Source organism: Rhipicephalus microplus, chromosome 3 (genome assembly GCF_043290135.1).
Source record: "Rhipicephalus microplus isolate Deutch F79 chromosome 3, USDA_Rmic, whole genome shotgun sequence".
NCBI lineage: Eukaryota > Metazoa > Arthropoda > Arachnida > Ixodida > Ixodidae > Rhipicephalus > Rhipicephalus microplus.
The window spans coordinates 32,069,222-32,095,026 of record NC_134702.1 but is presented as its reverse complement, the minus strand read 5'-3'; the positions used below and the strand labels follow the sequence as shown (position 1 = coordinate 32,095,026).

Here is a 25,805-nt window from a genome sequence, read left to right as displayed (position 1 = left end):
TGATGCCGCGACCTGCGGGTTGGGCAGCCGAGTTCCTTAGCCCTTAGACCACATCGGTGGGTCACGCCACTACAGTAAAAAAAAAAAAGATTTTTTTTGCTAAAAGATACTGCAATAAAGAAAACTCAATTGGCTGACTACCAATAACAATGTCGCCCCCCTCCCCCACCAGTTCCCTCTTCCTTCATTGAAGAGTTGGTAACGCTAGGAATAGATCGATAGAGTGAGGTTCGTTAAAAGCATAGCTCACTATACATTGGAGATAATTGTTTCAAAGAGAAGAGTGAGCGATCTCTGAGAGGTGCGTTAAATGCTGGACAACCTCTAACGTATGGGGAACCTAGCTTAACGATAATAAATCGGCAGTATGCAGAAACCATCATTATTGTCACTACGTGAATTCAAGGAATACGTTTGATTCAGCCCTGTAATGCACGCTGTCGTTGTCATTGCCTGATTTCCCTGACCTTGCGACGCGTTTAGTTGTCGCTGTTGGCCTTTGCTAAGAACTCCCATTCATCCGTTCTTTGCAACCTAACTCCCTGCTTTTCCTCTTCATTTCTCTCTCTCTCTGTAGTGCGCATGTGCCACGAAAATTCAGCAAGTCCCACTACCAACCACCGGTCCCCTAGAAGTCAAGGGAACACATTGCCGGCAACCACCAACTAAGATTTCTGGATAGACGTAACCGATAATTTACAAACACTTTCATGAACAATCGCCATCAAACCAGTGACCAACACAAGGGCCGCATATTTCAGCATCGCTGGTTAACCATCTGTAAGGAGTGCTTGGATGGTGGTCTTTTAATTCAAGCAATTTTCGTGGGTGGTAGAGAGTACGGTGCAGGTAAATAAGCAGAAAAAAATGTCCCAAGGTTACGAACCATTCAAATTACTGGTTTGCATTGCACACATGCCAGCCACAAGATATCTTACATGGCATGTGCAAATGGAGCATGCGGTAGTAAGAAGCAACGACACTGTACGCTCTCTAAACGTCGAATTCTCGGCCAATCCCCCAAAGTGGGTACGTGCATTATATTCTAGGAAAACAAACAAACAAGCAAATGCTCTATTCTCTTTTGCTCAAAATTATCTATCACTAGAAAGGCCTAAAATTTCACATCATCAGTTCTTGGTGAATCCCCCAGAGTGGGTAAGAGCCATAGTGGAGACATCATCATCATCATCGTCGTCGTCGTCATCATCAACGTCATATTCAGTTTAGGCGTGCCGCTCGGTTCTGCGTTTCATCTTTCGAGATGCAGGACTTCCGGTTTCTTTACTTTATTCTGTACCTCTGCACCGTAAGTACGCGAGTCTATACTGAGCGCTCGCTAACTTCTGAAGCCTCCTGCTTACTCCCTGGAGCTATACTTGTGTCTCCAAAGGCATTAATCTTTCTATTTTTAAATGTGTCGGGGGGGGGGGGGGGTTAGTGCTCTGAACCAAGTAGAGTTCATGTCGTGAATATGTTAAAAAAAATGTAATGTAGCACTCGCGGCGATACTGCAGCGGATAAGCTTACGCTTACTATCTTTCATAATCGTCTTTAAAAAAATGGACGACCCCATGTCTCGTGCGAGCGTGGACCAATTGGTTTAGGCCTTCTTCCATTCACGAAAAAAATAAATCCAAATCCAAAATTCAGCTAGCAACGGACTATAGCTTGCCTAAAACGTCCATTGTATAAAATCGGTCAGTCACTCATATGTCGTGTAGATAGAAAAGTAAACTTAATGAAAAACTGTTTTTAATGTGTTTCTGCCAATGGAATTTTGAGAGTGGACATGTATGTGGGCGTTTCTGTCGTTTTTTTTTTTTTTTCGCAGGCGAGCAACTTTTTCTTCGCTGGGTCAAGTGCCATGGGTGCCCACAGCAAAACTCACAGTTAGTAATTATTAGGAAGTTTGAACTGTTAAGAATTGTTTTCCACTCTACATTTCCATAGCTTTGCGTTTCAGCATGTGTTTGGTTATACTACTTGAGCCACTTCAGTCAATTTATCAGTGCGTCGTGGTCTGGATTTCCTTGGGTGCTTCTCTTTTGATGCAGAGGAAGGAATCATCTTCGACATCATCTACGGTCTAGGATCCGTTCTCAATCTAGTGAGCGACGTTTGGATGATCCGAGCGTTGAGAAAACCGGTACGTCAGCCCTCATTCATTCACTCTATCGCAGTGATGGAAGTGCTGCTCCAATTGCTCCCAACTGCTCCAATAGAGAAACGCTGCTCCATGCTGCGCCAAAGTGCAATACTTGTTAGTAACTGCTACAAACCTGCTCCGAAAGGGTCTTGGTAAACTAAGAAGAATGAAATGAACAATGGTACCATCTCGTGAGCCTAAGCGAAACCGAAAGCAAGCTGTATACAGTATCATCCTAGTATGCTACTCAGTGCCATAAATCCAGAAAAATCTCAAGGGTGACATATATTAGGCCACGGTGTCCAATTAATATTTTCAATGTGGGTTGTATTGTTATTTATATAGGAATTAAATTATGCTTGAAATTAAAACAAAAAAAAACGAGCCTGGGGTCCGAGCTCGAGGAATTCCATTGTTCTATTCAGTCTCTTCTTTTCAGGTTTTTTTTTTCGATTTCCATAGTTCACAAAGCTGAGGGATATTTAACACAGGTATGCAGTAAAAAATAAAACGCCTTTTTAGAAGTTGATCGCTCTATACTTAACTGTTAACTCAATTATCACGCGTGCTAAAGCAGGCGCAGGGATGTCCCCTGTCTGAACTCCAGAAAAGTCCGGACTCTCTTGACCCCCCCCCCCCCCGGACATGATGTACGCCAACTACACTGCTTATATACTTGCTGCATACTAGCATAGTACATGTTTAATAATAAATAGAAGAATTTATTAGATGCTTAAGTGATGTTGTAGACTTCAGGAGTTGTTAAGAACATGCACCTGCTCTGAAAACACCAATAGCAGCTCTAAGCTACAGCATTTTTTTCTGCTCCAGAATTTGCTGCAAAAAGCAAAGTGTCGCTTCGACCACTGCTGTTTTCAAAAGCCCTAAGTAGGGCAATTACATAAGGTGCAATAGGCAGGGGTATAACGTTTTCATATTGAATTCCGATTGCTAAGAGTTATTGCACTATAAGCTTCACTGGTTTAGCATTGCTTGGCGCGTCATGCGTCTTCAGGAATGCTGGTGGGTAGCGTGAAGTATGTTTTACATCCAACCTGTGTGTAAGGCGAGCTTGTATTAAACTGTCGCACGTGAACACCTTGGCTTCTGTGGAATTGGCAATGGGACATCTTTATAACAAAACGTCTGCATTCGACGAGCTATACGTGACATTAATGTACTGCAGTTGTACTTGCGTACAAGCTGAACACATACAGGTTCTATCTGTGCAACTCTTTGTGTGGGCTTTATGTTTGTGTTTTAATATGCGCACACAAGCCAGGATGAGGTCATATGACTTCTTCTCCTAGGGGAGTTTGTTGCTTTGTAAATAGAACAGGACAACAGAAGACGAAGTCAAAAACCATGGGAAGTGACCGTGCCGCGCACATTGCGCCCGTATAGAACCAGGTCTTTGCACTTCGCTGGCTTTATTTTTGCTTCAATAGTGCCGCCTAAGTGTGTATAAACTAGCCCAATCACAGTTAGTGCAGTTGGCTTTTTTTTTCTTACTGTTTCAGTTATACATTGTTGAACTTTCGAACCATCTCTCTATTTAATATCACTGTCGCCTGACGTCACTTCCATCAAGTTGCATTTAACCGAGTTGCATTTGACCTAAAGATGGCACTTCTCTGTGACTGATGTGTTCTGCTGTCTCTGCCACCGCAACAAACACAGAGCGAGGCAAAGGTGAAGTTTCGACTCTTCCTCATCTGGAACACATTTACGACCGGCGCCTACTACGTCACCGATTTATTCCTCAGTAGCTTCAACAGCAAACATGTAAGAGGACGCTTGTTCTTTTAAATAGGGACACTTCCTTTGCAAATCTTAGTGCCACATGCAAATAACATTTCATTGCAATATTACGCACAAGGAAGTTTTTGTTATAGGTTGTTCATGATACAAAGTGTGTCACAGTTGAATAACAGAGCTAATACACGGTACGGTTTCGGGGCTATGTTGTGTCTATTTCTGTCTACTAACACAGTCTACTTCAGATTGCCGTGACTCCATAAGTTGCTTTAGTACGCAGTAGTTTCGTTGTAGGTGCGTCCTTGTTGGCGAACCGCGGCTGCCGTGCCCATAAGAATCGTGCCGGTATGAACCTTGGTATGGACCCTGCGTTGCGCGCACGCCTTCAAAGAGTCGCCAACACTGTGTACCCATACGGGGACGCGCTGTGTCAGACAACGTGAGCGGCCGCGCACGCACGCGAGCAACACGACGAACAAGAAGCAGCGCGCACCAAGCCTATTCTAGTAACGTTGACGCGGACAGCTGCTTTCAGGCTGACCGGAAGTCGCGGGATCTTGCTCGACCAATCACAGCATATTTGGATCGGCGCGTCAGAGATGTTGGAGCGGCGCGTCACGTGGTGGCACGAAAGGCCCGGAAAGGAGGAGCTGTCGGGATTGATGTGACGCGCCGGCGGCTCGTATAGCGCTTCCGCGTGTAGAATCGTTGATCGCGACAGCTTTCCTGCACACGATGAGCATGTTTATTTGAAATGTGTGAAATAATATCGGAGGAGAGTTATCTTGCTCCGCGGAGTAGCTGCCCGAATGACATTAGTAAATGTAGTAGCGCCTCTAAACTAGAAGTCTGTGTATGTAATTACCCGCCTTTACAGAGGCATTCGGGTGAGCGGAGCTCGTACTGCTTCACCTGAACAGTTGTATGCCCTGCATCAAAAAGTGCGCTTCGCGTCAGTCATTCGAAGTAAAAATAGCCTAAAATCGCTCTTCCGTAGCCCGCCTTTGATCAAGTGACGCCGAATGCGTGGTATAGATTAGCGGAACAGTTTGTGACGAATGGAGCGCAATATTTTCTCACTTCTAATGTACAGTCCATCCATACTGCCTGTCGGCTATCAGAAATAACGCAGTTTTCACTGGAATGCCAAGTTTATGATTGCTTTATTCTTCTTCCCTCTGTTTAGATAAAACTTGAAGAAGAGCACTTACAAGACATGGATGAAGAGTCGGCTCGAGTAAGTGAAACAAAATACGCCGTCACCCGGTATAGTTTGTCGATTTAGCGAACAAATCAGTGAACAAACAAATATTGACAGGCCAGTTAACTTGAAGGAGTAAAAGAAGAAGTAGACGCAAGTGGCAAAGACACTGGCTCTGACAAAATTCATTACCTCTTTTTAACAGAGCTGTGCGAAATATATGTTCAGCGTGCGTGAAAAAGATTCAGTAGGGTTGAGAGCTGGGCTAGTTGGTGAGATATTATTTTAACATATTGTAACGGATATAACAACCTCACAACCGGGACGTCCTATTTACAAGGTTTAATAAGGGCGAACTTGTGCCCAAAGCCAAAAGAACTACACAGTAGCTGGGAGAAAGCAGCGAACGCTCGTCGTCCTCTTCTTCTCCTCTTTTCTTTGCCGCTGCTCGGTAGCAGCTCGTGCACAGGCTGGGCCGGCTCGTGCCTTCCGGCGGGCTTCATGAGTCGTAGCGATGCCGTCAGCGTTCCTCTTTTAACAACGTCTGCGTTGTACTGCGCCTTAGCAATTCCTCGTGGCATTATCCCCCCTCTCAAGCGGCATCGCCCCGATGCTTGCGATGAGGCTGTTCAGTACTTTTTTTTTTTTTTTTTTTTTGTGTGTGTACAAGTTTGTAAAAATGAGGTTGCAGTACGTCAAGGGATTGGGGTGGCTAGGTTTGGAATCGGTCGTAGTACGGTTTCATCCGTACAATGTGTACACGCTCCGTGGGATTGCGTCGCCTCGAATGCAGGTGGCCTGCAGGCTTGACTTCGTAGACGAGGTCATTGTGTCGCTGTACGATCTCGTAGGGGCCAATAATAATGGAGACTGATCCTTGCAAGCGTTCGCGTCACACCCAAATGTCCAGATGTGGGCTCATCGTGACACGCTCGAAGTATTTCTTGTCGCATAGTTGCTGGAACGACAAGCAGGAACTTTTCGCGGTTGGGCTTGAAGTTTCTCTTGTAGAGAACGTTTCCTCGGAGGCAGAACGATGCGAGGCTTCGAGAAAATATACGGGGTACTTGTACGTCAATTCCTTGCAGGTGTTCGATAAGCGGGAGTAATTCTTTGTCTGTACGTTGGAGTTCGGCTATTTGAGTGGTCTCGACAATTCCTACGAACGGAAAGTCGTCTTCTTCTGATGGTGGTGTGTCTGTAGGAGCCCGTGACAAACAGTCGGCATCGGTATGTTTTTTGCCAGATCGGTATACCACGGTTATATCGTATTCTTGCAGTCTGAGGCTCCACCTTGCTAGTCGTCCGGATGGTTCCTTTATGTTCGCCAGCCAGCAAAGCGCATGGTGATCGCTGACTGCCTTGAATGGTCTACCATATAGGTACGGCCGAAATTTACTGATGGCCCAGATGACGGCAAGGCATTCTTTTTCCGTGGCCGAATAGTTTGTCTCTGCTTTTGTTAGAGTCCGACTGGCATAAGCTATCACTTTTTCTTCACCTTTCTGCCACTGTATTAGAACGCATCCAAGGCCGATGTTACTGGCATCTGTGTGTATTTCCGTGTCGGCTGTCTCATCAAAGTGAGAAAGAATCGGGGGGTTTTCTAACCTCTTCCTCAATTCGTTGAAGGCGCTTTGTTGCTCGTTTTGCCACTGGAAAGGCACATCTTCTTTCGTAAGTCTCGTTAAGGGTTCTGCGATCTTTGAAAAATTTCTCACAAATCGTCTATAGTACGCACATAGACCTAGAAATCTCCGTACTGACTTTTTGTCTGTTGGCACCGGAAACCTTGCGACGGCGGTCGTCTTATCAGGATCAGGGCGAACACCTTGGGCGCTGACGACATGCCCAAGAAAACGAAGCTCTTCGAAACCTAATCGGCACTTCTCTGGCTTGATTGTCAAATCTGCCGAACGGATTGCCTCTAACACTGACCGAAGGCGCTTGATGTGCTCCTCAAATGTAGCCGCGAAGATGACCACGTCGTCTAGGTACACTAGGCAACACTGCCACTTCAATCCGGAAAGCACAGTGTCCATCATGCGTTGGAACGTTGCCGGCGCACAACAGAGACCAAACGGGAGAGCCTTAAATTCGTAAAGTCCGTCCGGGGTAACAAAAGCAGTCTTTTCGCGATCACGTTCATCAACCTCGATTTGCCAGTATCCACTTTTCAGATCTAGTGATGAGAAGAACTTGGCACACCGAAGTCGATCTAACGTGTCGTCGATGCGTGGAAGGGGATATACATCCCGTTTAGTCACAGCATTCAGTTTCCTGTAGTCGACACAAAACCGTAGCGTGTTATCCTTCTTCTTGACAAGCACCACGGGAGATGACCACGGGCTGTTAGAAGGCTGGATAACATCATCTTCAAGCATTTCTCGTACCTGCTTCTTGATGACTTCCCTTTCCTTAGGGGAAACACGATACGGGTGCCGGCATACCGGCCTGGTTGTCTCGTCCGTTATGATCCTGTGTTTTGTAATGCTCGTGCGCCGTACCTTTGAACTGTTGGAGAAACAGCTGCCAAATTCCCGCACGAGGTCGTATAGCTGTTGACGTTGAATCTCTGAAAGATTAGGATTTACGTATATTGTGTCGCAGGCATCAGATGGAAGTTTCACATTCGGTGACGTCGTTTCAAGACTGCATATTTCTGTCACTTCACAGAACTCATGAAGAAACGCTATTGCCGTCCCTTTTGCGATGTGCTGGAATTCGTTACCGAAATTCGTCAAGAGGATGTCTGTGCACCCGTTTCGCAGCTGGATAATCCCTCGTGCCACACAAACGCCTCTTTTCAAGAAAACATCCACGTTGCTCTCCGCCACACCCTCGTAGTCGCTGAATGCATCATTATGCACGAGAACCATTATACTGCTCCGTGGCGGTACAGTCACATCATCGTCGACGACGCGCAGTGGAGTGGTACATCGTTCATCTGATCGTGCTACCTTTAAAGCTTGCTCCGTCGAAAAGGACACGCTCGACCTCTGTAAATTGATAATTGCACCATTAGCTTGTAGGAAATCCATTCCCAGTATCACTTCCCTCGAGCACACAGGTAGGACGACAAAGTCACCGACGTAAGTGAAGCCCCGTATCATGACCCTTGCGGTACATCGGCCGGAAGGGGTTATGAGGTGACCACCTGCAGTACGTACTTGAGGTCCACCCCATTCGGTCAGAACTTTCTTGAGTCGCTTCGCTAATTCGTAACTTATCACAGAATAATCCGCACCAGTATCGATCAAAGCATTGAGCTCTAGTCCGTCAATCACCAACGGCAAGTCTGAAGTAATTTTCTCTGTACTGCACTCCTTTACCTGGAAACAGTCGTCGTTATCAGGCTCGTACCGCAGTGGAGGATCTTCATATCCCAAGTCGCCAGCGGCCTCGCCTCCACAGGTCGCCCTCTTCAGTTTCCCGGATTTGGGCTAGGCGAACGCTGCCTAGACGTGCTTGGGAAGGGACGTGGGCTAGACGAGCGGTAGCGCATAGGGGATGGTGAGCGTGGTTGATGACGACGAGGCGGGTCAAATTCCCGACGTGAGCATAGGTATTCTTCAATCTCGGAAGGTCTTTCGCCGTTTCGCGGACACGGTGCATTGATGGCGAATCCCCTAAGACCAGCTTGACGATATCGGCAGAATCGGTACAGGTGGCCAGCCTCTCCACAGTGGAAACACAAGGGCCTACGTGTGGCATCTCGCCACACATCGCTCTTCCGTGGCATCATCTCTCTCGCACGAGGTGGAGTGCGTGTTGCCTCTACGATTTCAGGCGGGCTGCGCATTGTCTGCACATAAGTACTTGGTGTCTCGATCGGCGAACAGTGCAGAGTAGGTCGCCTGAGCACCTCGGAGTACGTTACCGCCCGTCGTGTCGCTGGCACATCACTCCGCGGCTCCCGCATGGCCTGTCGAATTTCATCTCGGACAACTTCAGCAAGAGACAGCTCGGGGGTGACATCAGGTGACTGCAGTTTCCTTAATTCTTCCCTGACAACAGACCGGACGAGCTCGCGCAATGTGTCAAGATTATCCACGACGCCTGCTGAGTAGACTCCTGCGGATGCACCGGCTACGTCGCGGTTGTACTGTCGGGCTCTCTGCTGAAGCGTCGTTTCGATGGTTGTTGCTTCCGACCGAAACTCAGCAACAGTACGGGGCGGACTGCGGATGAGTCCCGCGAACAATTCTTGCTTTACCCCGTGCATGAGGTGGCGCACCTTCTTGTCTTCCGTCATGCCAGGATCAGCTCGCTTGAAAAGGCGGGACATGTCTTCGATGTACATCGCGACAGTTTCGTTCGTTCGTTGAATCCGTGTGCGGAGAGCTGCTTCCGCCCTTTCCCGGCGATCACTGTTGGCGAACGTACTCAGTAGCTGCCGCCGAAACTCTTGCCACGACGTCAGAGATGCCTCGTGGTTTTCGTACCACACTCGTGCAGAGTCTTCCAACGCAATGTAGACGTTACGCAGCTTGCCTTCCTCGTTCCACTGATTTAGATTTCCCACTCTCTCGAAATGCTCTAACCAGTCTTCGGCGTCCTCGTATGGGTCACCATGAAACACCTTTGGAATGACCGGTTGGCTTACGATGAGTTGTGCCGGCGTAACTTGGCTCGTCATGGTGGTGGCGGCGCTTGTCTCCGTCACCGATGCCCTTGATACAGAAGGGAGTGGCCCAAATTCTGGCAACTCTCCTCGGATACGGCGGCTGACTCGTTGGTGCACCGGTGTAAGCTCCACTGGTTGCGGCTGGTCAGTGCTTGGACTTCGCTCTTGCGTGGGGCTCGGAATCATGTACCCAGGCTCCTCCACCAGAAAATGTAACGGATATAACAACCTCACAACCGGGACGTCCTATTTACAAGGTTTAATAAGGGCGAACTTGTGCCCAAAGCCAAAAGAACTACACAGTAGCTGGGAGAAAGCAGCGAACGCTCGTCGTCCTCTTCTTCTCCTCTTTTCTTTGCCGCTGCTCGGTAGCAGCTCGTGCACAGGCTGGGCCGGCTCGTGCCTTCCGGCGGGCTTCATGAGTCGTAGCGATGCCGTCAGCGTTCCTCTTTTAACAACGTCTGCGTTGTACTGCGCCTTAGCAATTCCTCGTGGCAATATGGTGTAGTATCGTAAATTCGGTGGGACACAAGGACGAGAAGAAACACGACACTTGCAACTAGTTTTATTTCCGAAGCAGCAGTTAATAAATATAACCCGAACCCCTATCGACACAGAAAAGAACTCCGAACATTGAATCATTGCCAAAAAAGTCATTTGCGCACACTCAAGTGATAGTGCACAACAGATAAGCTTAAACACCTTCAGATGATACAACAGATGACAGTGCTGGGTATCATCAAGAGCATTGGCGTGAATTTAACGTGCCTGAAGCAGAATTGAAACAACACGAAGGACAACGTGACACATGCAAACACTAACTTCAATTATAGTCCTTCGAGGAAGCTGACTTCTCGGTCACTTAACGAAACTGACGACTGACTAATGGAGCTATCTTTTCTTTTATTAATGTGGAAGGTTTCGACAATTTCTCTGGTTAACTGGATCTTTTGACGGAAGACTACGGTTGTATCACCAAACAGTGGCGAGCAGCCACACTGATAAAAGTGTACATTTATGTGAGAATGAATATTAGTTGCCAATGATCGTTTATGTTCTAAAAGCCGGGTGTTTTAACAAAGTCCCGTCTGGTCGATGTATCATGTATTCCACATGGTAGCGGCAATCAATATACAACCGCTAAGATACATACAACAAAATTTGTTGTGTGGTTAAGTGTACAACCACTGGCGATAGCTTTTGCCGCTATGGAGACTTTACGGTCTAGTTACGAACATATCTTATTAAGCTTATTTGGTGCCGAAAAAAATTCTTCTAGATCATGTATATTGCTACGTAGCTGACGTATCAGCGGTCAGAAGACGACAACGATGAAGTTGTCTGGCGGTTGTGCGTGCTGTCCTCCATCTTAGTCGATGCCCTACGCATCAGTTTGAATATAAATTTTAAATAGACACGCCTCCTGTCATTTTTACGTAACATCTTTGTGGTGGACGTGCTGGGTACTTCCCCATCTTCATCACGAAGCTCCGCAACGGCCGCATCATCTTAGGTCTAACCATGTCACAGGTTGAACAACCATCGTCTTCGCCACCTGCCCCTAACGTGACTTCTACTTACGTCGTTCTACCTCCTGCTCGTGATCCCGGTGTAAAAAACCTACGTTTTTTAGGTTACGGGCAATCTTGTGCGCATAAGTAACTGACACTATCTTCCTTCTGTTTTGATTACTTGTCATTGTGGAAATACATACGTCGCCATCATGTGCAAAGATATACATCGGCCAGACGTAACGTTGTTTGAACACCTAACCTTTAGAACATAAACGATCATTGGCAACTAATATTCATTTTCGCATAAACGCACACTGTTATCAGTGTGGCTGCTCGCCACTGTTCGGTGCTACAACCGTAGTCTTCCGTCATGGGAACCAGCTAACCGGAGAAATTGTCGAAGCCTTCCACATTAATAAAAAAAAAAGATAGCTGCATTAGTCAGTCATCCGTTTCTTTAAGTAACCGAGACCTCGAAGCACTAAAATTGAAGTTAGTGTTTGCATGTGTCACATTTCCCTTCGTGTTGTTTCTCTTCTGTTTCAGGCGCGCGTAAATTTTCACCAAAAGTTCTTGGTTTTATAATACACTGTGTTGTTATTTCTCGTTCCGTCTAGAAGTGTCTACACATAACTGCTGTACACCATCGCTTGAAAATCGCATTTGCATGGATACTTTTTCTTTAATTTATTTAAATTCTGCTTCAGGCACGTTAAATTCACGCCAATGATTTTAATGATACCCAGTGTTGTCAGTTGTTATATCATCTAAAGGTGTCAGCTTATCTGTCGAGCACTGTCACTTGAGTGTGCGCAAATGGTTTCTTAGCAATTATTGAATGTTCGTAGTTCTTTTTTGTGTCGCTAGGAATTAGGCTTATATATACGAGGTGCTACTTCTGAAACAAACTTAGTTGCGAGTGTAGCGAGTGTCGTGTTTATTTTTGTCCCTGTTTCCCGTCGAATTTAGGCTACTACACCATATGATAAAGTGAAAAAAAAAATCTGAGACAGCGGAGATGCATTGCAAGGTTGTGCAAGGTAATGAGAAGGCAGAGGTGCATTGATAGCACCATTCTCTTATTTTATGATATAGTTTAATAGGCGCCAGTGTTGTTCCATTTCTGATTAGCTCGTAGAATCATAACTTGCGTGCTAGATTCTGTGTGTGTTCGTGTGTTAAACCAACACACGCACACAGTGAAAAAACTTAATGTTGCCGCTTTGAGCACCGCAGACTGCTTCAGTAATTTTGTGTCGAGCATAGGTCATTACTTCACATTTAACGCAATATCTCTGCTGTGCGTAAGCTGTAGTGTTGCGCGTATACGGTCCTTTTCATTAAATTTCACGTTTGTTTTCTTCGTTCTTCTACTTTCAGCATACGATACTTTTCGCCTCCGTATTGATCAGCACGGCAGTGTTTCTTGTAAAGGTAAGAATTCAACGAGTGTTGTACTTGTTTGAAGACCGGGAAACTATTGCTCGTATTGGTTTACGGTCACGAAAGCTGTAAAGTTACGCAAGCTTCTTTACCACGGCCTGCTCATGACATGTTGTCACGAGCAGGTCATGTCGATTTGATACACGCCCCCGCCTTTGCCGTTGATGCTACCACCGTAGCACTGTCATTGTTCTAAGCGCATGCGCAGTTTGTGCATGCAAGATGGCGTACATGAGAGGCGTGCATTATTCGGCTTCAAAATTATATTATCCAACTCAGTATAAGACAGACGGCCGGGAAACATAACGTCTGCACATTTTTATAACGTCAAGCACTTTTTCAAGTTTAACATGCTTAATTTTTTTTTATGAATCAATATGATTTGTTGAAGGAGTCGGCAACGTTGTCAGGCGAAGGACTACTCTTCATTAATCCAACACAGCGGGGCCGCTTGTCAGACCGAGGGGGAGGGAAAGGAGACAAAGAGAAAAAAAAGTTTTCTTAAGAGTATACTGTACAAAATTGGTATGTGTTGGACCTCTGAGCCTTTCTGCTGTGGCGCGGCTCACATAAAAAAAAAACACGTCTTCCCAGATGAAAGGCTTTAATGGAACCAAAGAAGAAAGAAAAAGAGAAGGGTGAGTCGGCGCTGCCACGAGGCCAAGAGTCAGCTCGTGAGGAGGCTCAATAATGATGATGACTGCTACTCTGCTGCGAGGGATGAATAAAGGAAGTCACAACAGTCTTCCGCGCCAACAGATGACGCTAGGTGGCTTCCAATGGGTACAGTAGCTGCACAGGACGCTTCACAACAGTGCCGTCGGGCAAGCGTAGAAAGCAAGTCCTCACGATGCCGTCACGTCCACCAATCAGTTCTTCTATGCGAACCAAGGTCCACAGTTGCCTGGGACAATGTTTTTCTCCGAGTAGAACTACATTGCCTTCCTTCAATATGTGATTTCTTTTTGCTTGGTTGAATGTGTAATTCCCGAGTTCATTGAGGTACTCCTTTAACCAACGAGACCAGAAAGTTTGCAGATCATCTTCTCTCTTGCTCCAAAGTTTCTTCAGTTGATCGTTGGTCGACTCGGTTTTGATGTTGAGGTCGTAAGGTGGTAGTGTTGCCAGTCTTCTTCCAACGAGAAAATCTGCTGGAGATAGGGGGCACGGCTCATCCACATCACTGTACACATATGTTAAAGGCCGAGAATTTATTACTGTTTCCACTTCCGTTAGTAAAGTGACCAACTCTGTCTGATTTACCAAACGTCGACCAAGCATTTTCTTCAAGCAGGTCTTCACAGAACGTACGAGTCTCTCGTGAAATCCGCCCCACCAAGGAGCACTCGTGCAAATGAATTTCCATTGAATCTTCGAGGAAGAGAAATATGCAAGTACATTGGAATGCCGAATTGTTCGCCAGAGCTTCTCTAGATCTTTGGGCGTTTTGACGAAGGTTTGGGCATTGTCGCTGTACATTGTGTGACAAAGGCCTCGGCATGATTTGAATCTCCGAAGTGCACAAAGGAAAGCCACCGTCGTCAAATCTTAAACAAGATCCAAGTGAACAAACAGCTCTTGTTACAGCACGAGTAAAAAGAGCGGTGTAAGAGTGCTGGTGAATGTGCCCTTTGATGTAAAGTGGACGCACAAAATCTACTCCACTTACAAGAAACGGAGGCGTTTGTTTACAACGATCCTGGGGCTTACAAGGTGAAACTTGTTCAACTGGTTTAGACAGTAGGCGTTGGCAGATGACACACCGTCGTATTGTTTTTTTTTCACCAGCTGTCGTAATTGTGGAATCCAGTATTGTTCTCTTATTTGAGTCAGTGTGTCTCGTACTCCTCCGTGGAAGACTTTTTCGTGAGCATGATTGATGATTAAAGTAACGAGGTGACAGTCTTTTGGTGGGAGGATTGGATGGCGAGAACCTTACGAGTCATCCTTAATCTGAACTTTTCCTTGTACCCGAAGCAGCCCGTTGTTGTCGAGGAACAATAATAATTGTCCAACTGGACTTTGGGAAGGAATTGTATTCTCGTTTACGACGCAGTTGGCTTCGTTACCAAAGTGAGCTCTCTGTTCTACGCGAATCAAGTAGCACTCCGCCTGTTGAATTTCTTTAGCAGACAGCTCCTCGAACCTATGACGTTCCTTCCTCAACTTTTTAACATAACGAAAAACCCATGCCGTAACTCTTATAAGTTTTTGTGAGGCTGCTGAATCGTTCGTTATCAATCAGCGTTGGCATCGCTGTTCTCGTGTTAACAGCGCGGATATTGATTTCTGGCCCCGTCTCAGCTGCCTCGAGTTTTCCGTTTTCGAGGTCAAGGTTTCCCCTGCATTCAGGCCAAAATGTATGAGACATGGCAAGCCATCCGTGTCCATACCACCACAACTGTGATTTACTCAGTTTGTGTACCGTCAAGCCTCGAGTGAGCAAATCTGCAGGGTTTTCTTTTCCGGGACAAAATCGCCATCGCGCATATTCTGTCAAATTTCTGATCTCCTGCGTCCTGTTCCGTACGAATGTCTTCCAAGAAACGGGGTCCTTGTAAATCCAGCAAAGGTTTTCGCCCTTACTATAAAGGGTGACAGAAAACCCAAAGTGTCATAGAATCCTTGCAACAGCTTGGAGCACAAAGCGTTTTGTAATTCGATGCTCCTCCATAAACTGTAGAATATCCTGGGGTCTAAACGAAAAGGTATCCGTCTGTTTGTTCCAATAAAGTCCCAGGACTTTCAGAGGTCCAGAAGGTGAGCAAAGTGATTTTTCGGAAGAAGTGATTCCTTGTACGAAGACGGCAGATACAACGGGGTCGTTGCTGGCCCATTTACGAATGTTCATTGAAGCATCTTTGAAGATTTCAATTATCTCTTTATGCATTTGAATAGCTTTTTCAATGGTGTCAGCACCAATAAGAAGATCATCCATATATATGGAGTCTTGCAATAGCCGGGCTGTCGAAGGAAAGCGATTTTCTTCGGACCTGAAGTGGTGCTTTAAGGTTGCAGTCAAAAGAAAAGGACTTGAAGTAGCTTCAAAGGGCACTCTCGTCATTCTCCAAACTTCTGTTTCCGGCAGTGCGCTGTCCACTTGGGGTGAAGTCTTGAACCACAAGAAGCGAAGTGCATCTCTGTCGTGTTCTTGCAGGCCAATTTGAAGGAACGCCTTCTCAACATCAGCATTCATTGCTATCTAAGGACTTCATCCCGGATTCGTGAGACGAAGCGTCGAACACGATGCGTACCTTCGTAGTAGATCGGTCCTCTCGTATGACGGCTCGGTGTGGCATATAATACCGGTGTCCAATTGGTTGGTCTTCTTTTGAAGGTACTTTTTCAGCATATCCCTCTTCGAGGTACATTCGAATAGTTGCTTCATATTGTTTTAAGAGCTCACTGTCTTTGTTAAGCTTCTTCATCAAACTGTGCAGACATTTGAGTGCAACTGCGTAGTTTTCACCCATATCAACCCTTTCCTTCCACGGTAGCGCCACTTCATATCGATTGTTTTTTTTTTATTGCTGTTGTTCTCAAAAATTGCCAGCACCGATTCAGCGACCGTCGTTTCTTCACTTTCGGCCTGGATACCGGTGCTTTCTATATCCCAGAAACGAGTCAAAAATTTCGAGATATCTTGCTCAGTCACTGTGGATCGTAGGACTGCAATACTGGCACTCTGTGTAACATCGGCTGCAGTAGACAATGGTCCTTGCACAGTCCATCCCAGTTTCGTCTTGACAGCTTTCAAGTTTTCGAACACAGGCTTCACAGTACCCGTTACTATATCCCAATAATAATCTGATCCAATAAGGACCACAATCTGTTTGTCTTCAACTCCTTGTAAAGAGAGAGCTCGCGTCTCCAAGTGCATCTTGTTCATTTCTCTTATAACGTTTTCTTCTGGTACCGGAATGCATTCAGTGCATATCGTGTCCACCACCAGCGCCCCTATTGAAATCGGAAGCTTCTGGTTCGCAGGGAGAATCGATACACGTACCTTCTTCATGGTTTTCCGTATGTTATCAACCCCGAACACACCGATGGCTAACGTTTCCTCTTTTATTAGTTCGCATCCAAGTCTCCCATAAGCTTTGGTTGTAATGAAGCTTCGCTGACTTCCGCCATCAAAGAGGACTCGGTAGCCACCGGATGATTTGGTGCCCAAAACGTCTGTCAGACTCTGGAGCATCACGACTGACCTTGCCTGCTTAAACACCAGATTGACCGATGCAGATATCACCTTCTTGTCGTTTTTGATGTCGTCGGATGCGCAAACAGATGTTGCGTGCCTTCTTGCGCACTTGCCGTATTTTAATCGGCTTCTGCAATCTTTTACCATTTGGACCTGCTTTAGGCAACGAAAGCATCGTCCAGCTTTGATGAGCATCTTCTTTTTGTTTGAGAAGTCGATATTCTTCGTATCACAGACTTCGGAAGAATGCTTTTCAGACCGGCAGAACAGGCATTGTGGTGGACTTTTTGTTGAGCTTTGTAGAGCAGCTGTCGTGGAAACGTCACGTGGATGACTGTGTTTTAGTCCTCCCTTATCTGGGGCTCGACGAGTTTCTGTTACGTTTTGTTCTACAACAGCTTCCCGACGAGTGAGTAGACGTTCGAAAAATTCCGGAAGCATTCGAATATCGTTATCTTCTGGAACCGTTACACGGTTTGAATTGCCTTGCGTGTCCGAAGAGGATGCAGCCGACGAGGATGCCTTGTGCATCTCGTGAAAATGCAGCACCATGTCCGTCGGTAGAACTCTTAGCAGGATTTCCCGAAGCATGGCGCCATAAGTTGTCGAGTATGTGCCAAGCACCTTGAGGCTCCGAATATGAACCTGTACCTTGTCGTAAAGTTGCCTCAGCTTACGAACGTCTGCTGACGACGACACCGGCACGAACGTCTGCCGACGACGACACCGGCTTTAGATCCAGCAAACCTTGCAAATGATCGTGCACTATGATCTGTTCATCTCCAAAACGCTTCTTTAAAATTTAATAGCGTCTTTATAGCACTCTTTGGTAGCTTTTAATCCCAATATGGCCGACGCGGCCGCTCCCGTAACTATACTGTTCAAGTAGTTGAACTTGTCAGCTGTACTTAACTCGCTGTTGTTGTGGACTGCTGATGTAAACTGCGTCCAAAATCTCGGCCATAGTCTGCGACTACCATCAAATTTTACAAGTTCTAGTTGGGGAAGCTTGCTTTTGCCAGATGATAACGGGTGAGCGTTAGTAAGTAGTGGGGCTGGAGGAGCCATACATTCATTCAGATTGACTCGTAGATTCACTGTGACAGTAACAACCTTGTCGCGGTATTCTCCAGCGTCTAACGTCTCGCTGTCCAACAGGTCGTCTGGCGTCTCCTCAAAACAAAAATTGCCTCATCCACTTTCTCTATCTGACCATAAAATGAGCTTATTTGGTCGAGGAATACACTTACTGCTGCTGCCGGGACGGCTTGATTTCCTCGCAAGTGGTCTTCCGCCTCGGACAACAGGACATCCAGCTGGGACCGCAGGCTGTGGCGTCGTCTAAGATGTCGTTCTATTCTGCCGCCCGAAGCCGATGTATCTCGCCAAGATCGCAGGCGCCGTCTTCCGAGGTGTTGCGGCTCCTAACGTCGATTATGTTGGCGTCGTCAAAGGTCCCGGGTTTCGGCACCATGTGTTGGACCTCTGAGCCTTTCTGCTGCGGCACTGCTCACATCAAGCAAAAACACGTCTTGCCAGATGAAAGGCTTTAATGAAAAAAGAAGAAAGAAAAAGAGAAGGGTGAGCCGGCTCTGCCACGAGGCCAAGCGTCAGCTCGTGAGGAGGCTCAATAAGGACGATGACTGCTACTCTGCTGCGAGGGATGAATAAAGGAAGTCACAAAAGTATAGGAATCATCCTTATTTTCAGCATGCATGTCCCAAAGTTGCAATTTTCAAACATAGGTTATACCATTGAAAACCCCATTTGAGGTCAGATGTGTGAAGTTGGCCTTCAAATAGGAAGTAAGAAGGAGTTTTTACGTTGTGCCGGGGGCCGTGTCATACAGCCTCACGGGCCCTAAGCCAACCACCCCAGAAATGTTGTTGCTTTTTTGAAGGACAACATTCTGATTAACGCTAGTGGAAGAGGTGGAAGCGGGGTGTTCAGAAAATGTAATAACACCAGCTAACACATATAACTGCTAATTTGTCAAGACTCCAAGTATTTATATTAGTGAAGCAACAAATACCTAAGCTGAGAGCGGACAACAGCTGGCGCTGCACCTTTACAAATGTGGAGTGTACTCGTACCTGCCGCTCATATCAGTGTTTACGAGAACATATATCTGTTTCAGTGATGCCTGCAGCGCCAGTCACTGCGCTCCACATCATGCTAACATTACACTATCGTTCTGAGACGATTTTGAGCACAAGGCTAACTATTCATATCTTAATAAAACGATATGTTGCCCTTTCATGCAGCCCACTTAATGGTGCTGCATACAACGGCTGTCACGTGAGCGAACAAATTTGTTCAGAGCATAAATCCTTGTAAGGAATGGCAAAACATGTAAAGCATTTCACGAATACCTCTCAACGCGTTGTTTTTAGTCAAATTTGCCGCTTTTGTTTAGTGGCAGTTTAGTTCGGTAGGAACTTCAGCGCAGTGCTATAGCTTCCTTACCAATATCAGTACTATAAAATTTTAAAGGGGGCCAGCAACAATTTTAAATGGCCAGGAAACGATGCTGACCAGTAGTCGAATCTCCTGAGAACGCGCAAGCCAAACATTACAGCACTGCATAGAGCCTGGAATTACGAAATAATATTTGAAGTCCGCCAGAAATTGTTCCTTCTTGTCTCGACAAATGGTGTCATAAACCCTTGTGACCACGTCATAAACCCAAAGTCTACATTGACCGATTTGAACATCATGAACTACATAGTTGCCGCGACCGCTTCGAGATGCCGCCACTTATCCGCGCTCTCTTCCTCGCGATTACACTAAATGTAAGCCGCCCCTTTGAGGGAAAAAAAACTGCTCAAGGTCATGACGCGCCCACTAACGCATGTATCTTCTGGCCCCTTGGTAATCTTCCTTCTGCGTAGATGTTTGCATGCTCACTGGTACGAAAGGAGAGCGAAACAACTTGAAGCGTGTGACGAATCGCTGTTACTTCCTTCGTACTTGATGGATTCGCAAATTTTCCGGCAGTTCATTCGTGATGCAATTGACTCCATTATTGAAGCTACTTGATGGCTACTTCGAAAAGTGTTGCAGGGATCTTTTAAGGCAAGGCATCATATATGAAAAGCTCTCCTCACGGTGGCGCCTGTGCATGCTTTTTTGTAGGGCCAATTAGGATTGCTGTACATATCACTTGGTTTCAGGGCGGCATCCTGTACGCTTTCTACCAGATGTACCAGAACTACGACCAGGTGGTGGCAAATGAGGAGGCGCGTATTCACGGTACACAGCGCACCATTGAGCCGGCGGTCGGGTACTTGTTCCAACCTGTAAATCAGCTCAGTCTTCCAGCTGTGGCTGCGGGCCCGGCGCCTCTCCCGGCTCCTTCGACGAGTGGATTCCAGATGGCAACTCCATGCTGGTCGAGTGTTCCCAATAGTACGCACGAAGTGATGGGGCAGTCGTGCTACGTCGTGATTCAACAACCTCGCCCACCAGGACAGCAGCAAGCTCCCACGCAGCCGCAGTTCAATCCTCCCGGCGAAATAATGCATGTGCAACGCTGCACCGGTGACCAGCCCCAGCTGACCGTGGTGGACCAATCAGAGATAGCCCCGAGTCCGGCTGGCGTTGCGAGAACGGCTGATGGGCCTGCGTCGGTCGGGTCTCCTTCGGACAATTGGACTGCTCAGGACACACCTCCTATCCGAGCGAGTTCAAGTCCCGATGCGCGAGCCAGGACAAGCCAAGTCGAGGCCATGCCTTGCGAAGGTCAGGTAGCAGCGGGCTCGCGGTCGTCGGCTCCGACCCTAACTTCGGGGACTAGGCTACCGATGGCTCATGATCCATGTTCAGAGGTCAAAGCGGCTGAAGATGCGTCCGGCGAGTCCGTGTATATTTCGGCTGTCGTGGCTCGAGAAAAGCTGGATGGTCGCAAGGCGCACGCACGGAACTTCCATGCATCGCCTGTATCGAGGTCGCATACTGATGCGCCTGGGCCAAGTGACGCACATGCGTAGTGAGCGGCTGTGCCGAGCTGGCGAAACTATACATCAATACATCAGCTCGCCTGGCAATTACGTAATTGGTAATGGCTGCATTCAATAAGGACAATGCTTTGCGTGGTGCTAGAAGCACCCATTAGCGAGTCACGTATTTATTGGCGCACAGTAAATGCTCGCGTATACGACTTTTTTTTTCATCGATTCTTTCTACGAATTTTGTTTTTCTAGCCTTGTGAACGCACGTTCGCAAAATACTGTTTCGCTGGCATTTATACGTTAATAAAGTTATCAAAGGTGACTGACTAATGTACACTGCTTTTACGATCGAAAGTCTGCGTATTGGACCTCCAGTTTCAGTGTAACGCAACTGTTATACTTACGAATAATGGACCTTTTTTTTTTTACGGAGAGCCCCGCCGCGGTGGTCTATATAGTAGCAAAGGTACTCGGCTGCTGACCTGCAGGTCGCGGGATCGAATCTCGGCTGCATTTCCGATGGAGGCGGAAATGCTGTAGGCCCGTGTGCTCAGATTTGGGTGCACGTTAAAGAACCCCAGATTGTCGAAATTTCCGGAGCCGCCCTCCACTACGGCGTCTCTCATAATCATATGGTGGTCTTGGGACGTTAAACCCCACATATCAATCAAAGCTTTTTTACGGAAAGGAGGATTTCTTCCTTCCTGGGCTGTTGCACGAGAGTAAAAAAGCCCTAAATTTCTCATGTCACTATTGCAAATTTGGTGTAGCTCTAAATTATACGACACCGAGGGTACATCGTGTCGCGCTGCCAGACTCGTTCAGGCGAACGCTGAGTAATGTCGGCAGAGTCAGCCAAACGCGTGACTTTTTGAGTCGAAACGCATATGGAGGAAGTGAAGGTTGCTGAGAGTTCGGGGTTTGGTACCCGATATGTTCACACGCTGCGTCGTCCTCAATTTAAGCTGAACCCTCTTTGTAAATCTCCAGGTTTCTGCTCCGTAGCTAAGTACCGGCAAGATACAGCTGTTATACACCAAGAAGAGAGCAGAGTGGATTAGGGAACAAACGGGGGTTAAGGATATCATAGCTGAAATCAAGAAGAAGAAATGGACATGGGCAGGGCATGTAGCGCGTAGACAGGATAACCGCTGGTCATTAAGGGTAACTGACTGGATTCCCAGAGAAGGGAAGCGGGTTAGGGGAAGACAGAAGGTTAGGTGGGCAGATGAGATTAAGAAGTTTGCGGGTATAAATTGACAGCAGCAAGCACAGGACCGGGTTAACTGGCGGAACATGGGAGAGGCCTTTGTCCTGCAGTGGACGTAGTCAGGCTGATAATGATGATGATGATGATGATGATGATGATGATGATGATGATGATGATCACACGAAAGTTGCCTGTGCGCGCACGCTTTTGCAACGGCTCCTCATCTCGTGCGGAGGTGCTATGGCACGACGTGTCAGATCCATCGCGCTGGCCATCTTTGGAGACGTGCGTGCAATCTCATTCGCTCACAGAAAGCGTGTGCCTTTCTTACAGCGTGCTATTCAATAACTCTGGCGGGCGAGACAGCGACTACTGAGAGAGAGAGAGAGACATATAATGAGATCAAAGGGAAAACAAAATACTTCTTCGCGAAAAAAAAGATAACTGTGAAGGAGGGGGGGGGGGGGGGCGAGTGGGCAGTATAGTTTAACTTGCTCCCCCCCCCGCCCCCCTAAAGAAGATTCCTGTGCACACCTGTGGTAGTTTTCTCCCGCATGAGAACTACAGAGAAAAAAAATGCAGCTGACTACTTCACAGGTGATTTAACGAAATTGACAGCGTATACGTTCGCCTAAAGAGCAATACCGGCCTTCGTGCGTCAGAGGTACGTGCATTTCAAATACCTATGGCGTCTCTCACTCTGCACCCATCGATCAGGTTGAGCCGTCCTTGAGCCACTGCGAGAGAACACATGTATACCACTACTGGCGTTGTGGCGCAACCTTCACCGGAATCCAATATATCAATCGGTCGGACTCGCCGTCCGTCGACTGCGCCACTTATAAGCGCGCGTATGTATACCGTGCTGGCCACACTTCGGTGGCCCCCCAAATGCCAGGGTGGGAACAGCTTTTTCGCGGCCTGTCACAGCGGTAGAAAAGCCAACGATCAGGAGTCGCTCCGTGTGTGTCAGCGCTGGCTGGCTGGCTGGCTGGCTGGACGGCCGGCCGGCCGGCCGGCCGATTGACCGACCGACCGACCGACCAATTAGCCCATTTTAATCTGGCGCAACCTATCATGGGGGATCGGCCATGAAACGAGTGGTACCTTGCTATATAAAAGAATTTGCTCATAATGTCAAAATCTTAAGCAATAGATAGTTTTTGTATAGCGTTGAATTTTTTCTGTACTTCCGTGGTAAAAATTGGTACACATTGACAGGGGCAAGGAAAAAAGCTGCTGTAGGTGATAGGAATATGCTCAATTCTGTGCAAAATTCGTATGCGACTCAAGTATATCTACTAGTTAAATCAACCGCTAATAATTCTACGTTAAGTCATCCTAGTACAAATATCTTTGGTCATTGGGAGGTTCCGCAAAATAGTGTAAGCTAAAACTAAGGTTTATCGTAATTAACACTTTTTTACAATTGCATCGGTTACCTCTATTAGCACTTACAAAAATAACAATAAATCCAGTCTGTATGATCCACCCGACTCTTGGCCTTTCCCCGCGAGTGGGTAGGTGCCAATCATCTAAGGAGCATCATCGTCATCATGAACTGTGTTAGCTACAGCGGCACTACCGTATACCTCGCGGCCCATGCCAGTCGAGCACGAGAAAGGTAGAAGAAGCGACGACTGGTGTTTCTGGGCTTAAGTCCCGGTTCCGCTCTGTATCACCGTTCGCCATGGAGAACATTCGGAGCATCCGGTTTCTCACTTTTATTCTTTACTTCTGCGCCGTAAGTACACGAATCATCGCAGCACATATCGAATATCTTAGATACATTGCACGCCGATTCCTATCGGAGATACTTAATGTATTTAACGTAAACTGGTCTGTGGAGGGATTCTCAACGACGTTATGTTTTGTTTACGAGAACTACTTTGGCAAGAGTAACATGTATTCTATATCGCATTACCGAGACATACATTTAAATTACCTACAGCAAGCAGAGGTACCAGGACACCGATGTTCTCTATTGGGGACCTTTCGGAGGACTAGGATGGCACCATTACCACGACGTTGTCTTGCATTATATATTTACCTTTTCCGAAAACATATAAATATTGCGGAATACCGGGTCACACGGTCGTAATCTTGAGCAGCCCCGGAACTCAACCAGATGAACATTGAGAGGTTATAGGCCTTTAAACCTAGAGGATTTTACGTCGTGAAGCTGGCATCATTTAAGCGGCAGTGGCGTAACTGTAAACACGTGTTTCTTAGTTTTTACTGCACTATGCGTAGAATATGAAAGCGCGTATTTATTTTAGTTATAATAGTTATCTTGAAAATTCCCGGCCAGCGTCAAATAACCCGGTACTATTATGATAATATCAATGCCAACACCGATATGCCGAACGTGCTGAAACTGTGTTATTGGGTAGATGCCGCTGACGGGCCGCTGACGACAGTTGGTTTCTCTTGGAAATGAGGAGTGGTTTTCAAAACTCGAAATGAATATTCGACGATTACAGCCTGCTCAGATAGCTGTTAAAGTGGCACTAGGAAGGAGAACACAAATCTAAAAATGCGGGATATAGCTTCTTGTCAACTATCGAGGAGTAGAAGCTCCCGAAGTTGTCAGAGTATAGCCACAGACGGACAGCTCTTCGCCAGTACAGGGCTCGGGTTCAAAGATATGTTTTCAAAGAGGTCGACTCCACACTCCGATTGTGAACTCGGCGCACGTCGCGCTCGACAACAAAAACTTGAAGGTCGTTTAAGCTTCTCATTCAACAGGGTAAGGCCACATCATTTCGTGCTGCGTCGGTTTCATGGTGCACGTGCATCTAACTTCATTTTCCACAGCGCACTCTGATCTCACTGCCCACTATACTGCTAAAGATTGTTCCAGGGAGTGCATAAATTAGGTGATGTTTCTTACTTTCAGGTGAGCAACTTTTTTTATGCCTGTACAAGTGTCATGGGTGAATACAGCAGGGTCAAGGGTGAGCGATTATTTTCCGTGTAATATTTGCGCTTCTGAGCACTGAGGTATTCCGCACGTCTCTGCTCTATAGTCGGACATAACCGTTTACCAACTCAATTAATCTATACATGATTCAAGTTTTATTGCGACAGCAATTATACGGACACCGGGTGATTGTTTGCCGTCGCCGTGATGTTCTATAAAAAGTCTAGACCAATAACATCGCGTCACGCGTCGCATGTTTTGTGTTTGAGCGGAAGTGTGTGAGGGCTGCCGATGATCGCTGCTCAAGCAGGAACGTAGCTTGCTGACTGTATTTCGTCGCGTGACAGGCGAGTGACAGTAATAGCCGATAGGAGGAGCAGGTGTGTAGCCTAAGCACAGGAAATGTGCACTTTGAGCGACCGGGCGGAATCGCCCGCGTTCGCGCGCATCGTATATTTAGAGGGGATCCGCAGACAGCTCTCCACCTTCGACTGGTAAGATGGGTTGCTCTCTCACCGGAAAGTTTGTGTTGAAGCCATTTAGACGGTACAAAGATCAGTTTGCTCGCTGTGGCGACCGCGTTTCGTTAAGCAGCGAGCTGCTGCCCTTACTTCGTATAAGATTCTGAATTGTTTCTGACAGAACTTAATCTAGGAGAACCACGTCTCTTTCAAATAGTATGTATACTGTCATGGGTTTGTCAAGACAAACCTTCAGTGAGCTTCAGAAGCTTGGGGCCGAGTTCACAAAATTTATTTTTCGTATGCGCGTTCGGTCATTGGCTAGCTGGTTTTGCTAATCAAATGCTAAAGATAGACGTATAAATCAG

General features: G+C 46.7%; 1 protein-coding gene across 1 annotated transcript; it reads left to right on the top strand.

Moving 5' to 3' along the window:
- Nucleotides 1-1,264: 1,264 nt before the first annotated feature.
- Nucleotides 1,265-21,165, top strand: LOC142802774 (uncharacterized). Its single transcript, XM_075887813.1, has 7 exons — nt 1,265-1,309; nt 1,835-1,892; nt 2,058-2,149; nt 3,830-3,934; nt 5,094-5,144; nt 12,630-12,683; nt 20,067-21,165. The coding sequence occupies exons 1-7, from the start codon at nt 1,265-1,267 to the stop codon at nt 20,880-20,882; spliced, it is 1,221 nt and encodes a 406-aa protein (XP_075743928.1). The 3' UTR covers nt 20,883-21,165.
- The last annotated feature ends 4,640 nt before the right edge of the window (nt 21,166-25,805 follow it).

Excerpts from the sequence above, each read along its gene's own strand:
- LOC142802774 (XM_075887813.1), top strand. The coding sequence starts at position 1,265 with ATGCAGGACTTCCGGTTTCTTTACTTTATTCTGTACCTCTGCACC. Across the intron at positions 1,310-1,834 it reads TTATTCTGTACCTCTGCACC|GCGAGCAACTTTTTCTTCGC; the intron begins GTAAGTACGCGA and ends TTTTTTTCGCAG. Across the intron at positions 12,684-20,066 it reads CGGCAGTGTTTCTTGTAAAG|GGCGGCATCCTGTACGCTTT; the intron begins GTAAGAATTCAA and ends ACTTGGTTTCAG.